Source organism: Macrotis lagotis, chromosome X, assembly GCF_037893015.1.
Source record: "Macrotis lagotis isolate mMagLag1 chromosome X, bilby.v1.9.chrom.fasta, whole genome shotgun sequence".
Classification (NCBI taxonomy): Eukaryota; Metazoa; Chordata; class Mammalia; order Peramelemorphia; family Peramelidae; genus Macrotis; species Macrotis lagotis.
Genome location: NC_133666.1, coordinates 210,327,974 through 210,345,476, shown reverse-complemented (window position 1 = coordinate 210,345,476; position 17,503 = coordinate 210,327,974). Strand labels below are relative to the sequence as shown.

General features: G+C 34.7%; 1 protein-coding gene across 1 annotated transcript in view; it reads right to left on the bottom strand.

The window, feature by feature from the left end:
* Positions 1–17,503, bottom strand: part of LOC141502256 (solute carrier organic anion transporter family member 4C1-like) — a 109,612-nt gene that overhangs the window by 20,663 nt on the left and 71,446 nt on the right. Inside the window, exon 9 of the mRNA XM_074206906.1 lies at positions 17,339–17,492. Within this exon, the coding sequence (XP_074063007.1) occupies positions 17,339–17,492 (154 nt within the window). The remainder of the gene's footprint in view (positions 1–17,338; positions 17,493–17,503) is intronic.

Below are 17,503 nucleotides of genomic sequence, written 5' to 3'. Positions count from 1 at the left end.
AAAAAAAAAAAAAAAAAACTAAAGTAAGAAAACATTTCAAGAAACCCTAAAGAAGTGTTGATTTTGTGACTTCAAAGAAGAGGGATTTTTATGTTTGTTCTTTAGGGTTCTTGTTACTACTGAGCTATTTGCTTAATCACTCATTCAAGCTGACTAATGTGATAAGATCTAGTCACATGTCTAAGTGATTATAATCAGGCTCAAGACTATTGGGAAATATTGTGTAATATGTAAAATAACACTAAGAAAATTTTTTTTACAGTATAAATGGAAAAATTGAGAAATGCCAAATTCTTCTTTATAGTTCTTCTAAAACAGGAGACAGTGATTGCCCTTCGGTTCACTACAACTCAGTTCACTATATACCAGCAGCATCTAGCTTGCTGAGACTGATTCTATGGTAAAAATACTAGAATGAAAAATTAAATGATTCAACCTCTCTTTATTAGACTAGCTGGATTTTCCAAAAGGAAAAAAATGAAAATTTAATATTTCATTAAAAAATTATCCACTGATGAAAATAGGAAACAGCACATTTTCACTAAGTTAGGCACAATAAAATAAAAAAATTATTATTTCAAGTGTCATGAATTATTCAAGGTAGAGGTGCATTTCTCTATTTAAATTAATAAATTAGTAAAGCAAAATGCAGTTTGGTGCCATTTTGGTCTTTTCTTTTTCCTATTTTATATAATCCTAAACTTGTTTTCCCATGCAGAGAAGAAGCCTGGTGCAGCAATTAGAGAACTGTCTCAAAGCCAGAAGGACCTGGTTTCTGACATATTGACTGTGGCATCCTGTGCAAGTTAAGTCAAGGTTCAGTACTCTGAGCAATCCCTTAACCTGAAGAGATGGTTGAACATAAATATACAATATTTCTCAGTAGGCTTGAGCCTATAATCACATAGCAACTTGGCTAGATCTCATCACTTTGGTGCCAGAGGTTGTTAGAGGGAATTTTCTCACCTTTCTCTATTCCTGTAAACTCACAGGTCCATTCCCAAGCTCTATCTCTATATGAAACCTATAATGTAATCCTATCAAAACAGTCCCTCCATGAACAATTCTTTTAATGAGTTGCCTGGGTCCCTGAGAAGCTTGGAACATGTAAGTCCCATCAGAGGCAAAACTAGAACCCTCATCTCCTGACTCCAACATTATACTTATTCATTAGTAATGGATTGAACCCTTACTTTCCTCTTTTTTGAAGTCCAGTATTTTTAGCATAATGCCTGAGACAAAGTAGTCGCTTATTGATTGATTGAGTTGGGATGGGAAGTGGAGGAAATAGCCACAAAAAGATTTTTTTTATCAACATAAAACCCAAAAATACTGGCACGGTTTTGAGGGTGAACTGATAAAACCCTGGATATCATCTAGGTCTAACTTGCAAAGGTTCAGTGGTGTCAAATCTAGAGGACACTTTGTTATTCCTTGTACTCTTGGTTTTGGAGGGATTTAAAAAATAAGGATGCATAGTTGAGAGATGATACATGTCAAGGATCTGCATTTGGTTGACTAACCAGATCATGTTGGCCAAAACCCCTTAAGGCTGTCTTGTTCTCACCAGGTGACCATTCCTTACAGCATTGAGTGGATTAAACAAATCAGGATCAATGACACTTTGACCTATGGACAGCAAAGTACCCACAATAGCCTCATTTCTTTTTTTTTTTCCTTTTTTTTTTTGAGTTTTCACAAGGCAAATGGGGTTAAGTGGCTTGCCCAAGGCCATACAGCTAGGTAATTATTAAGTGTCTGAGACCGGATTGGAACCCAGGTCCTCCTGACTCCAGGGCCGGTGCTCTATCCACTGCATTACCTAGCAGCCCCATAGCCTCATTTCTGATTGAGAAAGCCACAGAGAGAGAGAAAAAAAAGTACAGAGAGAGACCCATCATAGCCCATTGTTTCCTGCACTGTACTGCAAAATTGATAAAAATTCCACTTTACTATTACTTGTCAGCACAGTACTCAAAGATAAATAGATAATTTTCCTGGAAGTACCTAGGTGATCAAGGGGTGGAACTGCTGATAGATATTTGATTTCTAACATTAGGGGAAAAGTGATTTTTTTTCCAGAAAATGTCACCTCATGAAAAGAAGAAAACAGTCCTTCAGCAGAGGCCTTTAAAGTGATAAAAGATTTAGTTTACCCTCGACCAGATTTGGTATAAATGCCCTGGGCTCCTAGGGAGGGGAAATTACTGGATGGTGGGAAGGGGAACACTTCCTTGAATGGTACTGAGTGAATTTCTATATTAATTCAGACTTCAAGATAGGCTGCATGACCTCTTACCTACCTATTTTAAAAAAGATAACACAAGGGGACAGCTAGGTGGTGCAGTGGAAAGAGCACTGGCTCTGGAGTCAGGAGGACCTGAGTTCAAATGTGACCTCAGACACTTAATAATTACATAGTTGTGTGACCTTCAGCAAGTCACTTAACCCTATTGCCTTAACAACAACAAAAAAAAAACCAGAAAGAAAAAAAGATAACAGATCTATAATGAGGGTCAGAGATTATACCAGAAGAGTCATTATTATTTCTGTAGGTGTGATGCTCAATATTTGTGAACAGATATAACAAGGAGCAGTATATTAAGATCCAGATCTTCAGTCTTTCAAAAGGGTGAGGTGAAGTCTGGTTTCTGGTCTTCATTTTTCTCCATATTTAAGTACCTTTCACTAGATCCCTTGAGGGACCATTATAGTATTTCTTATCTTTATGTTTTTGTTTTTGTTTTTGTTTTTGTTTTTGTTTTTGTTTTTGTTTTTGTTTTTGTTTTATCTGCACTAAATTCCTTCTCCCAGACTGACCTCTTACAAGCCTTAGGTCAGATGTATCCAGTAATGGTCCTAAGGTCATTTATGTGATTGAAAAATCTTTTAGAATAACTTTAAGACCTTGTTACCAATGGGTGGAATGTGGAAGCAGTAAAATCTGCCAAGTTCTCTACTGTGTAAGTTAAGCTAGTATTTTTTTTTTGGTTCCACCCATAAAAGGAAATGAAACTGCCAAGGAATTAATTGGTCCAAGGAAGTAAAACTAAATAACTTATAATGCCATTACTCATGGTCTCCTAAGGACAAAAAGTCTAGCTCTTCACCTGTGGCGGGGGGAGGAGGCACATTATGATTTTCAAAAGAATAATTTCTTTAATTTGTCAGATACTGTTGATAGACTGGTTGATTTTTGACTGATTTTTTGCTGTTGGGGTATATGTTGCACATTAGGATACTGAAAATGTGAAATGAAAATGTGAAAACATACTGAATGATACTGATATTGATACTGAGTGAAGTGAGCAGAACCAGAACATTGTACACACTAACAGTAACGTTGGATGATGATCAGCTATTAATGGATTTGTTCATTTCAGCAGTACAAAAATGAAAGACACTTCTAAAAAACTTGTGATGGAAAATACTATCCATATCCAGAGAAGGAAGGATGGAGTTTAAATGCAAACCAGGGGCGGCTAGGTGGCGTAGTGGATAAAGCACTGGTCCTGGAGTCAGGAGTACCTGGGTTCAAATCCGGTCTCAGACACTTAATAATTACCTAGCCATGTGGCCTTGGGCAAGCCACTTAACTCCATTGCCTAGCAAAAACCAAAAAAAAAAAAAAAAAAAAATGCAAACCAAATCTTACGATCTTCAATTTTTAAACGTTGAATTATGTATTTTTTAATTTCAATTTGATTTTTCTTTCACAATATGACTAATATAGATATGTTTAACATAGTTATATATGTATAACCTATATTAGATTGCTTTCTTTCAGGGAGAAGAGGAAGAGAATGGAGGAAGGAAGAAAAAAATGTGAAACTCAAAACCATGCCAAAAAATGATTGCTGAAAATTATCTTTGCATGTAGTTGGAAAATAAATAAGTAAAATATTTAAAATATAAAAAAGAAAACAATCTCTGCCCACAAATAAATGTTTTCTCCATAAAGTTAGAAGCAATTTGTTGGGTTTGTTTTCTTTCAGTTATCAAAATAGGCTGATCTTTCTTTGGGATTTATCCTCCATTTTCTTTTTTGCTTTGTTTTTATTTTAAAATTTCTAGATAATCCAAGAGGATAACCTACACTTCACTAGGTGAAACACCTTGACAAAAACAGAGACAAGGAATCTGTATCAAATGAACCCATGCTATATCTTTGCTGAATATCCTTTCTACACTGTTTTTCAGTTATTTCTTTTTATCAAATGGATGATCTACAAGTATATCATTTTATTCCAGTTTGAAAATTAAATCAACTAATGGGTTTGAGTCAGGCAACACCAAGAACACATGCCAATTATGACATTATAATGATATTCAGAGCAAAACCTCTCCTGCTAACATTTTAAAGAATATTATATATTCCTTTAGCTCTTTCTCAGGTTTCTGAAGTCTCAGGGCAGAGCCACAATGGCAGAAAAAAGGCAAGGACACACCAGAGCTATCCCAAAATCCATTCCAAACAACTTTAAAATAACTCCTCAAATTGAATTCTGGAGTGGTAGAATCCACAAAAGGACAGGGTAAAAACAATTTTCTCATCTAAGACAACTAAAAAAGTTGATAGGAAAGCAGTAAGACTGGAGAAAAATTCAGTACAGGCAACAACCCAGCAAGACAGAACGGGTACCCTTGGAGCACCTCTGGAAAAATCAGACAATTCAAGTAAAGAAGATTAAAGGGTACTGTTTGCTAGCACAAGATTGCCCATATGCAGATCTGGGTCATAGTCCTGGGTTGCAGTCTCAGGGCAAAGAGGAGCACTAGCAGAACAGAGCTTGTGGTTATAGGGGAGTAGGGACCCTAAATCATGAAAAAAGAGTCAATACTTTGGTTGCACAAAGGGGCACCAAAAAAATATTGAATAAAATAAACCTCAAATAACAGAATAGGCCAAATGGTAAAAGAGATACAAAAAAAAAAAATCCACTGAAGAGAAGAACCTAAAAAGCAATTAAGAAAAAAACACCTTAAAAGCAGAATTAGACAAATGGAGATACCAAAGGTCACTCATTGAAGAAAATAATTCCTTAAAAATTAGAATTGGACAAGAGGAGGGTAATGTCTTCCTGAGACATCAATAAACAACAAACCAAAATAAAAAGAATGAAAATATAGAAGAAAATGTGACATATTTTATTGGGAAAACAACTAACCTGATAAATAGAACCAGAAGAGATAATTTAAGAATTTTCCACTACCTGAAATCCATGATCAAAAAAAGAATCTAGACATCATCTTTTAAGAAATTATCAAGGTGCCGAGTGAGATGAGCAGAACCAGAAAAACATTGCACACCCTAACAGCAATATGGGGGTGATGATCAACCTTGATGGACTTGTTCATTCCATCAGTGCAACAATCAGGGACAATTTTGGGCTATCTGTGATGGAGAATACCATCTGTATCCAGAGAAAGAATTGGGGAGTTTGAACAAAGACCAAAGACCTTCAATTTAGGGAAAAAATCTAACATTATCTTATGTAATTTTGCTCTCTCTCATACTTAATTTTTCTTCCTTAAGGATATGATTTCTCTCTCATCACATTCAACAGAGATCAATGTATACCATGGAAACAATGTAAAGACTAAAAGAATGCCTTTTGTGAGGAGGTAGGGGAGGGAAGCAAGAATGGGGGAAAAATTATAAAATTCAAAATAAATAAAAATCTTTCTAAAAAAAAAAAGAACTTATCAAAGAAAACTGCCTTGATATCCTAGAATCAGAGGTTAAAATAGACATTGAAAGAATCTACTTATCACCTCCAGCAAGAGATCCCTAAATGAAAACTCTCGGAAATACTCTAGCCAATAACAAATGAAGCAAGGCAATGTCAACTGCTTATGTCTTGGGGGGGGGGGGGTTAACTTTTGCTCAGGGTCTTAATTCAAGGCCATAGTTTAACTGGTGACCAGTTGTCCTAAAGAGTTCATAATTATTTAACATCCCTTCCTGATTGGGGTGGCTAGGTGGCACAGTGGATAGAACACCAGCCCTGGAGTCAGGAGTACCAGAGTTCAAATCCAGCCTCAGACATTTAATAATTACCTAGCTGTGTGGCCTTGGACAAGCCACTCAGCCCATTTGCCTTGCAAAAACCTAAAAAAAAAAAACCAAAACAAAACCATCCCTTCCTGATGAGATAATGTGAAGACACCAGAGACAACAATCCAGGTGGCTTCTTGCTAGATAAAAATATACATGGGCAAGTAGCCAACATGAGATGGAGGAGTTCATACCAGAGGGTGCCTTTGTTAGCAAGATACAGATGACTGGGGTGCTTTGTAAACACAAGACCACAACAGAAAATTAACTGGTTTAAAGATAAACTGTTTTGAGTTAGAGCTGTTAGAACAGGGTTTGCTAAATGGAGTACCATGCATATACAAAGACCAATACAGAAGGGAAAGAATTATAACAATACAAAATATAAAAAGATTATCACATTTTTCTGGGTTATGATATTGTCTCTTTTGCAGAAAGGGTAAACAGTAAGAATATTTCTCTCTATCCAGTTCTCCTGCTTCAAGTAGAGACCTAGATTTGAAGTCAAGGATAGTCACTTCTCTGACCTTCAGGAAAGTATCTAAGGTTCTAGATTATAGATGGATTAAGATGTGGCCTGGTGGGCAAAATCATAGATACTTGACATTTCTGTAAAGAAAACCTGATGAATTTGTTGAATTGCAATTAGGTAAATAACAATAAATAGTATTTTTAAAAAGATTTTTAAAAAAAGAAAAAGAAATACTCTATTCAAATTTCAGTGCTGCCAGTCAAGTGCTAGAAAGAAACAATCTGAATATGATGAAGCCACAATCAAGATTACATAATATTTGGCAGTTTATAATACATAAAAGAGCAGAGAACTTGAATATGATATTCCAGGGGAAGAGTAGCTAAGATTACAACCAGGAATCACCTACACAGTAAAACTAAGTATAATCCTTAATGAGGGAAAAAACAGATATTTAATGAAATAGAGCACTTTCAATTATTTCAAGTATTCCTGTTGAAAAGATCGGAGCTGAATAGAAAATCTGACTTTCAAGACTCAAGAGAAACATAAAAAGGCAAACGAGAAAGAGAAATCATAAGGGATTTAATAAGGTTAAACTATTTATATTCCTACATGGGGAAAATGATACTTACAACTCCTAACAACTTTATCATAAATAGGGCAATTGGAAAATGTATACACAGAGTGGACATGGATATGAATTGAGTATCATTGGATGATTAAGTATGATTAAAGGGTGAAAAAGAGGAATGTACTGGGGGAAGGGAGATGGAAAAAGTAGAATGGGGTAAATTATCTCACATAAAAAAAGGTAAAAAAGTGCTTTTACAATAAAGAGAAAAATGGATAAAGTGGGACATGAATAAAGTTCCTTAACTTTACTTTCATCAGAATTGGCCCCAAGAGTGAATAACTAACATTCTCACTTGGGCTTACAAATCTATCTTACTGGGGCGGCTAGGTAGCGCAGTGGATAAAGCACCGGCCTTGGAGTACCTGGGTTCAAATCTGGTCTCAGACACTTAATAATTACCTAGTTGTGGCCTTGGGCAAGCCACTTAACCCCATTTGCCTTACAAAAACCTAAAAAAAAATAAATCCATCTTATCCTTCAGGAAAGTCGGAGGGAAAGGAAAAGAAGAGAGAAAGAGGAAGAAAAAGAGAAAAGAAGGGAAGTGGCTGAGGGGAAGAAGGCTGCCTGGGGGGAGGTAATAGTCAGAAACAAAACATCTTTGGGGATGGACTGAGTAAAAGGAGAGAGAGAGAGAGAGAGATAAATGAGGGGAGGAGAATAAGATGGAGGGAAATGGAAAGTAATAATAACTGTAAAAAAATTTATCAAAAGTTTCTCTAAGGCCTCATTTATCAACTATATTGAGAACGGAGTCAAATTTATAAGAATGCAAGTCATTCCCCAAATGATAAATGGTCAAAGAATATGAATAGGCACTTTTCAGATGAAGTAATTAAAGCTATCTACAGTCATATGAAAAAAATTCTCTAAATCACTATTGATTAGAGAAATATAAATTAAAACAAAGTTGAGCAACCATGCTTATCAGATTGGCTAATATGGAAGAATATTGGATGGGACATGGGAAAATTTCAGAAATCATTGTACTGCTGCATTGTTATGAACTGATCCAACCATTCTGGAAAGAAATATGGAACTATACCCATAAGGTTATAAAATTATTTATGCACATTGGCCCAGAAATAATGCTACTAGGTCTGTATCCCAAATAGATTTTTTAGAAGTTTTCACAAAGAACCTATATGTACAAAAATATTTATAGCAGCTCTTTTTGTAGTGGGAAAGAATTGGAAATTAAAGGGATGCCATCCATCAGGGAATGGCTGAACAAGTTATTATATGTGATTGGGATAGAATATTATTACAACATTAGAAATGACAAGCAAGATGCTCTCATAAAAAGCTGGAAAAAACTTTCATAAACTGATACAAAGTGAAGTGAGTAGAACCAGGAGAAGACTGAAAACAATAGTGATTATTACATGATGATCTAGTGTGAGTGGCAACTATTATCAGCAATACAATGATCCAAGACAATTCTGAAGGATTTATGATGAAAACTACCACCCCTCTACAGAGAAAGAAGTGATAGAATCTGGATGCTGATCAAAGGACACATTTTAAAATTTTTTTCTTGTTTGTGGGTTTTTTGCTTTGTGTTTTCTTTTATGACATGAATAATATGATTTCCGGCCAAGATGGCAGAGAGAAGACAGGCACAGTTAATCATCTTCTCATCAGACTTGGCTTAAAGTCAACTTACACACACATACTCAGTTAACTTAAAAAACATCTAACCTTTCAAATATTAAAAGGTGAAAAGGGGAGGGGGAGGGGGGAAAGGGGGGAACTAACAAAAGGAAGGGAAGGGAAAAGGGGAAAAGGGAAAGGGGAAAGAAAGGGGAGGGATGATATAGAAGGGCAAACAACATGAATAATATGGAAATGTTTTGCATGACCACACATGTATATTAAATTTTTTACCATCTCAATGAGGTAGGAGGGGAGGGAGGGAGGGAGAGAATTTGGAACTCAAAATTTTAAAGAAGAAATGTTAAAAATTGTTTTCACGTGCAATTGGGGAAAAGAATAAAACATTAAATATAGATCTAGGCTATTAAAAAGGATAGTGAAGTCTCCAAGGAATCATTTACCTTGTCTCTAAATAAAATGGTATCTTTGGAGAGAGACAGACAGATACACACAAAGGGCTTATATTTATCATTTTGTGGAAGCAGAAATTCTATTCCATTAATGCCTACCTCAAATGTAAAAAGATTTCATTATTATTTATGAGTCTCTCAGGCTTTGGCTATATGCTCTAGTACTATAATCCACATTTTATTCAATTTTTCTCCAGATTTATATGTTATTCCATACTAAGGTTTGGAACTATGATAATCTCTCTTCCTAGGATTCTATAATTAAACATAATGGACCATTAACCATCCTCCTATTCATGATTTCAAATAATGACAACTCTGTGGTACATGTGAAAAGCAGGTAAGATAATTCATCATTCCAAACACCTGGATAGTAACCAGCATAAGTCTTGAATATTTTTTGTAGGGTAATATTAAATCTTTTGTATTAGGATAAATAAGCTATGATCATGATACCCTCAACCATTTTAATAGCTAATAGGTACTCTATCACCTCTCAAGGGAAGATAAAACCCAAAAAGTATCACTAGCTAAATGGAAAAAAAAAATTATATATGCACATGTGCACTAGCATGCAAAAGTCCTTAATTATTCCCTGGACATTAACAAAGGTCATCAGGGGCTAATGATCCAGAGGACCCTGTAGAAAAGGAAACTTCAGGGAGATTACATGAATTTTCCTTGCCACTAGTTTTAAGAGAAGATTAAATTTATTTAAAGATACATATCACCACTTTACAAAAACCTTTCCCAATAAGAGGTTGAGGTAGCAAGGCTCAAGTTTAGTAACCTCTCTTTGCCACTCTGTCACATATCTTTTTTTTTTAGGATTTTTTGCAAGGCAAATGGGGTTAAGTGGCTTGCCCAAGGCCACACAGCTAGGTAATTATTAAATGTCTGAGCCCGGATTTGAACCCAGGTAGTCCTGACTCCAGGGCCAGTGCTTTATCCACCGTGTCACCTAGCTGCCCCTGTCACATATCTTCAAAAAAATTTTTTAAATTGTCCTTTGCCACATCATTTCCAATTAGCAAAAGTATAGTAATGACTGTCATGTGATGTTAACCCTGAAATAACCTACTCAAGATAAATCACTAATTCTATACGAACTACAGTATGGTTTTTAAAAGAATAGTTTCTTTCAATTGTTAGATATAATAGATTGGTTGATTTTTGGCTCTTGGGGCATGTTGCACTTTAGGATACTGAAGCTTGAAAACATGAAAATTATCTCTATCCACAATTGTTTTCTCCATAAAATGAGGAACTTAAGTATCTTTCAGGTTTTTTTCCCTGTCAAAATAGGCTGTTCTTTGAGATATATACTCCTTTTCCTTTTTTTCCTTTTTTATCTAACAAATTTTCCACTGATAACCTAAAGAGATTTAAGAACAAAATCCTCTCTGTGTTGTAAAAGAATATAATTGGGGAATAGCAGTACATGCCTAGACTGAAGCTGATGGATCACTAAAGCTGGAGCTGTTCTGACCTGGAGGAAGTAGGGCTAAAGCTAAAAGGATGTTCATGCTAAGCCTAGCAAGGCTATGCTAAGACTGTAGGAGCAAGGTGTTACCCTAAAGAGGAGCAAACTGTCCCAGGTCAGAAACAGAACTATTCAATGCCCATTGCCAATGAGCAATGGACTCAGCCTGTGAGTTATCACTGCCCTTCCAGCTTGGGCAAGATAAGGAAATCCAGGATCAAAATTAGAATAAATTATCAGGAATTTCAATTGCTTCATCTTTTGCCTACATTTCTCTCCTAACTCCTAAAATTCTCTTCAAAATTCATTTTAAGTACCACATCCTCAATAAATGAAATACAAAAATTTTAAGAGCTATCTTATGAGCTAAGCCCTAGGAAAACAAATACAATATCAAGACAATTCCTACTGTCAAGGAACTTCCTTCCTAGTAAGATACTACAAATGATAGTGTTGCCTACTGAAAGAATAGTTTGGTCTAGGAAGATAATGAGTGGAGTCATAGGACATTTGATTAAGATGTCTTTTCTAAGAAAATTCATGTTCATTTTAATTAGTATTCCTAGAAGTGGAGAATGGAAGGGTGGTAGGAAGACAACATATGCACAGAGGTCTAGCATGAGGAAAACCAGAAAGTGCTGTAATGTATCTGAGTCAGGACATGAAAAACTCAACCGGAACCAAGAGCCACGAATACCAGACAACAGGTGGACTAAATTGAGGAGGATTGTCTTAAAGGTGGCCAGAGAGTCACAAAACCTTCCCTACTTGAGCTGTATTTTGCTGAAAATTTTGCTAAAATTATTCTCTTCCTTCAAAAGTGTTTTCTTCCTCCTCAAATTTTCCTACAACACTAAAATGATCTCTCTTTTGTCCTAATCAAATTACCTGACTATACTTATCTGTGCACATACTGTATCTCTCACTCCCAAAACCTGAATTTAAGCACTTTGAAGGAAGTGACTATCATCATAAGAAAGTGAAGCATCATATTAGATTTAGTAAGACCAGGGTTCAAATTCTGATTTTCCGAAACTAGCTTTATAAACGAGAGGCGTGTCATCTTGATATCCTTGATCATCCTTGATTATCATTCAGTTCTAACATCTATAAACTACATAATAATCTCTCTAAGTGCCTATTACACATGAATAATATGTGCAACACATAGTCTAAAATCTAGTCTCCCCATTCCCACTCAAACTGGCAGACTGACAAAGCTATAATATCTCCTCTCAAGGTTATATTGCGTAGACTAGATGGGTTTGGAGTATCTTAATAATGTTAAAACTTCAACAAGAGAGCTTCCCCTCATAAGTGATTGATATCATTAGTTAGCTAAATGTGCGTATTTACCACAGTGCTATACTAAGTACCCAAAGAGTCTGTGATAATACTCCTTCACAAGTACATATAAAACACCAGAAAATTGGACTCAATGTAAGGAACAATTCAGGGACATGCTGTCAGGGGGAGGCAGGTGAGGCAGAGATGAGTTTCACCTCTGAATGCAAAGTCCTTACACCTGGTGAATACCTAAGAAGAACCAGGTAAATATTAAATTTAATTGCATTTTTTACATTTCTTACATTTTATCTTAGCCTGATTAGGCTAAAGAAAGGGAAAGAGAGTGAGGGGATGACAGCTATGATTAAGTATTTGAAGAGTTGCCATATGGAAGAATTAGACTTCCACTTCCCCAATCCTCCACTAGACTGAAACTGGGCTTAAATGGATAGAATTTTCAGAGAGGTAGATTTGGGTACTATGTGAAGAAAAAAATTCTAATGATGAGAGCTATTTAAAAGTAGAATGAGCTTCCCTGTGGGTGCAATTGATTTTCCCTCAATAAAGATTTTCAAGAAAAGGCTGGATGGATAATAACTTGTGGGATATTATTTAAGGAGGAAATACTCCTAGTTGGGAATAGGCTGGACTATATAACCTCTCCAGTCCCTTTCATCTCAAATATTTTACAATTCTATATATTCAATGCCTAACCAAAATAACTTGACATATATTCAACAATTAATATAAAATTGAGTGATTTAGTAGTTGCTTTTGTAAACTCATCCCATAATTTTTGAATTGTCGACTTCAGGAACATGAGGTGAGGGAGCAGCAATGAAGACAGGTCTTAGCCTCATCTCTTAGCAATCACGTGAGACTCAGCTCTGCCCCACCATCTGTCTACTACTTTTTTTAAGTAGTCTCTTTAAGAAACATCAGCCCTATCTGGATTATTTCTATCTACCTAGGGAGAGTTTGTCCTTAATCAAATTGGTGATTATATAATTTTATTCTATAGTATCTCAGGTCTGAAAATCTTTTGTTCAAATGTGTACAGAAAGAATTAAGTCAGCTTATACAATGAATTTCTTTTACTGTGCCCTTAGGGTGACTTCAGCTATTATTGAAAGTGCATTATCTTCTTCTCATGTCTAGTTTTAACATGTGATACTAATTAATCTCTCTCTATAATTTGCAACCTTTGATCCACTTTCTGTCATTGAAGTTGTCAATTCTTGAAGATGTTTTTGTTTCTTTTCAATTTCATCCTAGAGTTCAAATCTTATTCCTCTTGTTACAGGTTAATTTCTGCTTAAAATATTACCAGGTCTTTTTTATGAAAATGAGTTTAAAATCTACATATTGTTGCAGTAATTTAGTTTTTAATTGTTCAACTCTTCAAGTGAGAGGTTAGAACTCTTATTTTTTTCATTCAAGATTTCTTTATTCTTTGTAATTTTTCCAAATACAACCTTTCTTATAAAGAGCATCAGCATACCTTTTCAAAATAAAATGATAGTTTTATATGTATAAAACTATCATTTTATTTTGTATATATAAATGTATAACATACATATGTGTGTATATATATATATACCATTTATGGTAAAACCTGTAGTTTTTATCTCATTCATCTTCTAGAATATGTGAATTACCTACATAATGATTTTCACCCTCTCACTGTTCTTTGTACTGCATGTAACTGATTCACCATCTTTAGTTCATAAAATATATTATGGGCACTCTCTCCTTGGGCGCAGATTGTAAACCAGACAGTCCTGCCCATCCTGTGCAAATCTTTTCTGTCTTCCTGCAAATATTATATAAGGGATTCCATCAAAGGTATTGGGATCCATCTTCTAGATCATGGATAATAGTGAAATATGAAGATTGTATTTCCTTTATTCTCACTGAGACTTTTCCCCCTAAATTCTACTGATATTTCTCTGAACATGGCCTTTACACTTCTCCTGGGAAACCCCTCATTTGTAATGTGTGAAGTTACTCTACTAAAACCCCTCAACTGTTCTTTGGGTGATCTTCAACTGTAAATTAAATTTAGAGAGTTGTTTTATGGATTGTGCTTTGTAAAATGTAAAGATTTTGTATAAATATGCTTCTATGTTTCTTCAACACTTTAGTGGACCTATGATCTAATCAGTGGTGGAATTTCTTCTCACATTGGTGTGTATCACAACATATCTAGGTCACTTTGTCCTGTTTTACTCAGGAACATTTCCTCCCATAAATTCTCTCATCTTCTTGTTATTTTTAATAAGTATTATTGATTTACAATTATCATTTAATATTGATAGGATTTGGTGCAATCCTCCTGAAGGGGATTAGGGGAAGGGGAGGTTGCCACTGAACCAGGAAATATTGAAATGGATAGTGGTATGGAAAATATATCATGGTTCCAATTTTGACCCTGGAACATAATGTGAGAAAGAGATCTAAATCCTGTTGGCTGTCCTTGTAAAAATGATTCCAACTTCTGACTGGTGATAACATTAAAAATATTATCATTAGGGGAAAAGATATTGTTACTGATTTAGTGAACATGATATTCCTGGTGCTGATGCTGGTTATTATGATAGCTTTTACTTCAAAGTATTGCTTCTGGTTTTATATCCCTATTATTTAAGAAATACATTTGTATTCTTTTCAGTTCTTTATTTTTATATTAACTTTTTCTCTACTTACTTTAATTGTCTTAGTGATAGAAGACCCTCTAGAAAAATTGTGGATCCTTGCCACTCAAGGGATGTATATGGAGAAATTCTCTTTGTGTCACTGCTTCCACAGACAGCCCTGTGTTGCTTTCAATGGCTCAGTCAACTCTACCACACTGTAAGAGAGTCATGGCTGGGGCTGGGGCTAGAGTCTCCAGCTTTGTTTCCACAGCCTCAACTTACTTTTCCTGACAGACCCACTCATTGGTTCACAAGCTGTATTGTAGAATGGAAAGCTGGCACCGTTAGTGGTTGGTGCTAGGCTGCTTCTTCGAAGAAGGGAAATTGACAGTATAAAAAGAATCAGCTAAGTGGGAAATCTGAGGAAACCCTTCCAAATTTTGTTGAATAATAGTTTTGCATCTTGTGACTTTGAAGGATGGGTATAGAACTTTATTTTGACTTACTATACTTTTAAATTGATTCCTTTGTCTTTCATCATAAATTTTTATTAATTAGATTTTATGAACCCTGAATGCCTTATTGAATTTTAATCCTGAGGATGAATTATTAGACAAAAATAAGATTAAGAGTAATATTTTAGCACACTTCCAAAAGAATATATCTTAGAACTAATAATCACTCCATGAATACACTTTTTAAAATTCCAATCTACTTTACACAAAGTTTATAATTGTAGGCAAACCTACTGTTATGATAGTCTAAGCCCATTATTCCTTTTTTTAGGTTTTCCAAGAGAAGAAACTGCAAGAAACTGAAGAAAATGTAAATTTTTATGAAACAACATAGTGGGAAGAGAATTGTACTAAAACATGGGAGATATACATTTTATTTCTGGTGCTACAATTAACAAGCTATGTGATCTTAGGCAAATTAATTAGCTTTTTTAAAATATATTTTTCTTTATTTAAATGAGAAAGTTAGCCTAGATGATCTCAAAAGCCTTTTTTAGGTTTAAAAATGAAAGATTTTAATTAAAGTGATCAAAAATAACCCATATTTACATACTTCCATGTGATTAGATCTATGAGCTTATTCATGTATGAAATTCTCCCAATAGCGCAAAGTTAATTCAGTTTTATTCAATGAATAGCTGTTAAACAGTATGATTCTAGGCATCATGAAAGATCAGCTCTTTTTTATGTTTTCTTAACCAGTGCAAAATGATAATATATCTTTCTATAAATTGTCTATGGAGGAACTATTGAATGTTTTGGAGATCTTCTTTCAGAACATTTAACATTTCTAACGTGCCAGGACAGCACTCAAACCTCAAACCTTCCTTCTAGTAAATCACTCTTTCCAATCATAGCTCTAACCTTATTCCCTGTACACAAGTCATCATTGGGGGTATGTGCCATAGGCCTAATAACATCTATTAAACATCTCTTTAAAACAACATACAAAATTTATATTATGTATTTCAAAGTGTACTATTTTGACAAGACTATATTGTGCATATAAATAGAATTTATTCCACTATTATCTCTAGTTATTTTTCTGCTTCTGAAAGAACTTAACCACTACCTATCTGTATTCCTGTAGGCTACATTTTTTTTTCCTTCAGGGATACACAGATCCAATGAATGAATCCCAAAATTTTATTCAGAATTAACATTATTTCATTTCTCTAAATTCTCTGTGGAAATGAGACTTTAAATATGAAAATATGAATTTTTTCACAAAAAATCTCATTTAAACTTTTCACTCCAGGAGTTACTGAGTTGCTTTTTTTATACATTCAAGAGTCTTACAAAATAGTCCAAGTTCCAAATTTCTAAAAATTAAAAATTACTTAAATTTTTATTCTAAATTTATTGATTAATAATTTTTTTGCAAGGCAAATGGGGCTAAGTGGCTTGCCCAAGGCCACACAGCTAGGTAATTATTAAGTGTCTGAGACTAGATTTGAACCCAGGTACTCCTGACTCCAGGGCCGGTGCTTTATCCACTACGCCACCTAGCCGCCGCCCCTCTGATTAGTAATGTCAAGAAATGATGAAACTAAAAATAAAAGGTAAAGTCAGATGTAAATCCTCAAATCAATTATTTTAATCCTTTAAAAATATAGCATAACAGAATGAAACTGAAAAAATTTTACATTTAACATTGTAGGGGATTAAAAGATGATTAGAATGCAAGTAACATTGCCTATTCCCCAGAAGAGGAAAATCAAGTTTGGGACAAACAGCAAGAGCAACTGAAAAATTCTATATCAGTAAGATGTTTTAGAATCAGTTTGAAATAAAATAAAAGATTAGCTAGTAAAATACAATAAGCAAATGTCTAGTTAGAGAATAGTTATTTTAGAAGCTTAGATTTTTGTTCTTTTTGTATCTTTTGTATATTTATTATCATACCCATAATAAAATGAATATATTTCTTCCAGAAGGTTCTAAAATAGTGGAGGACTTGATGAAATAAGCACAGTATCATCTTCACTTTGGGTTGATATGCTCAGGGAAAGCTTTACAGAAAAAAGCAAAATATGAGATGGGCCAAGATGAATAAAATGTGAATAGAAATGGGGAAGGCATTCATAGATTTCTGAATGCTTTTACTTAAAAAATTAACTTGGCTGAAATATTATATACTTTACCTAAATATTCCTTACTGTAGATAAAGTCATAAAAATAAGTTACCTTTGGTTGGCTTTTTGGAACTGAATTTTTGCAGCCAGCAATGCAGGGAGAAAAATACTGGACACCATCTCTTCCACAAACAGGATAGTAAAATGATCCCAAACAGTTGCAATTAGCATTGCAAGGGGCTGTCAAATTTCCCAGCTCTCCTGTTCTGTAATAAAC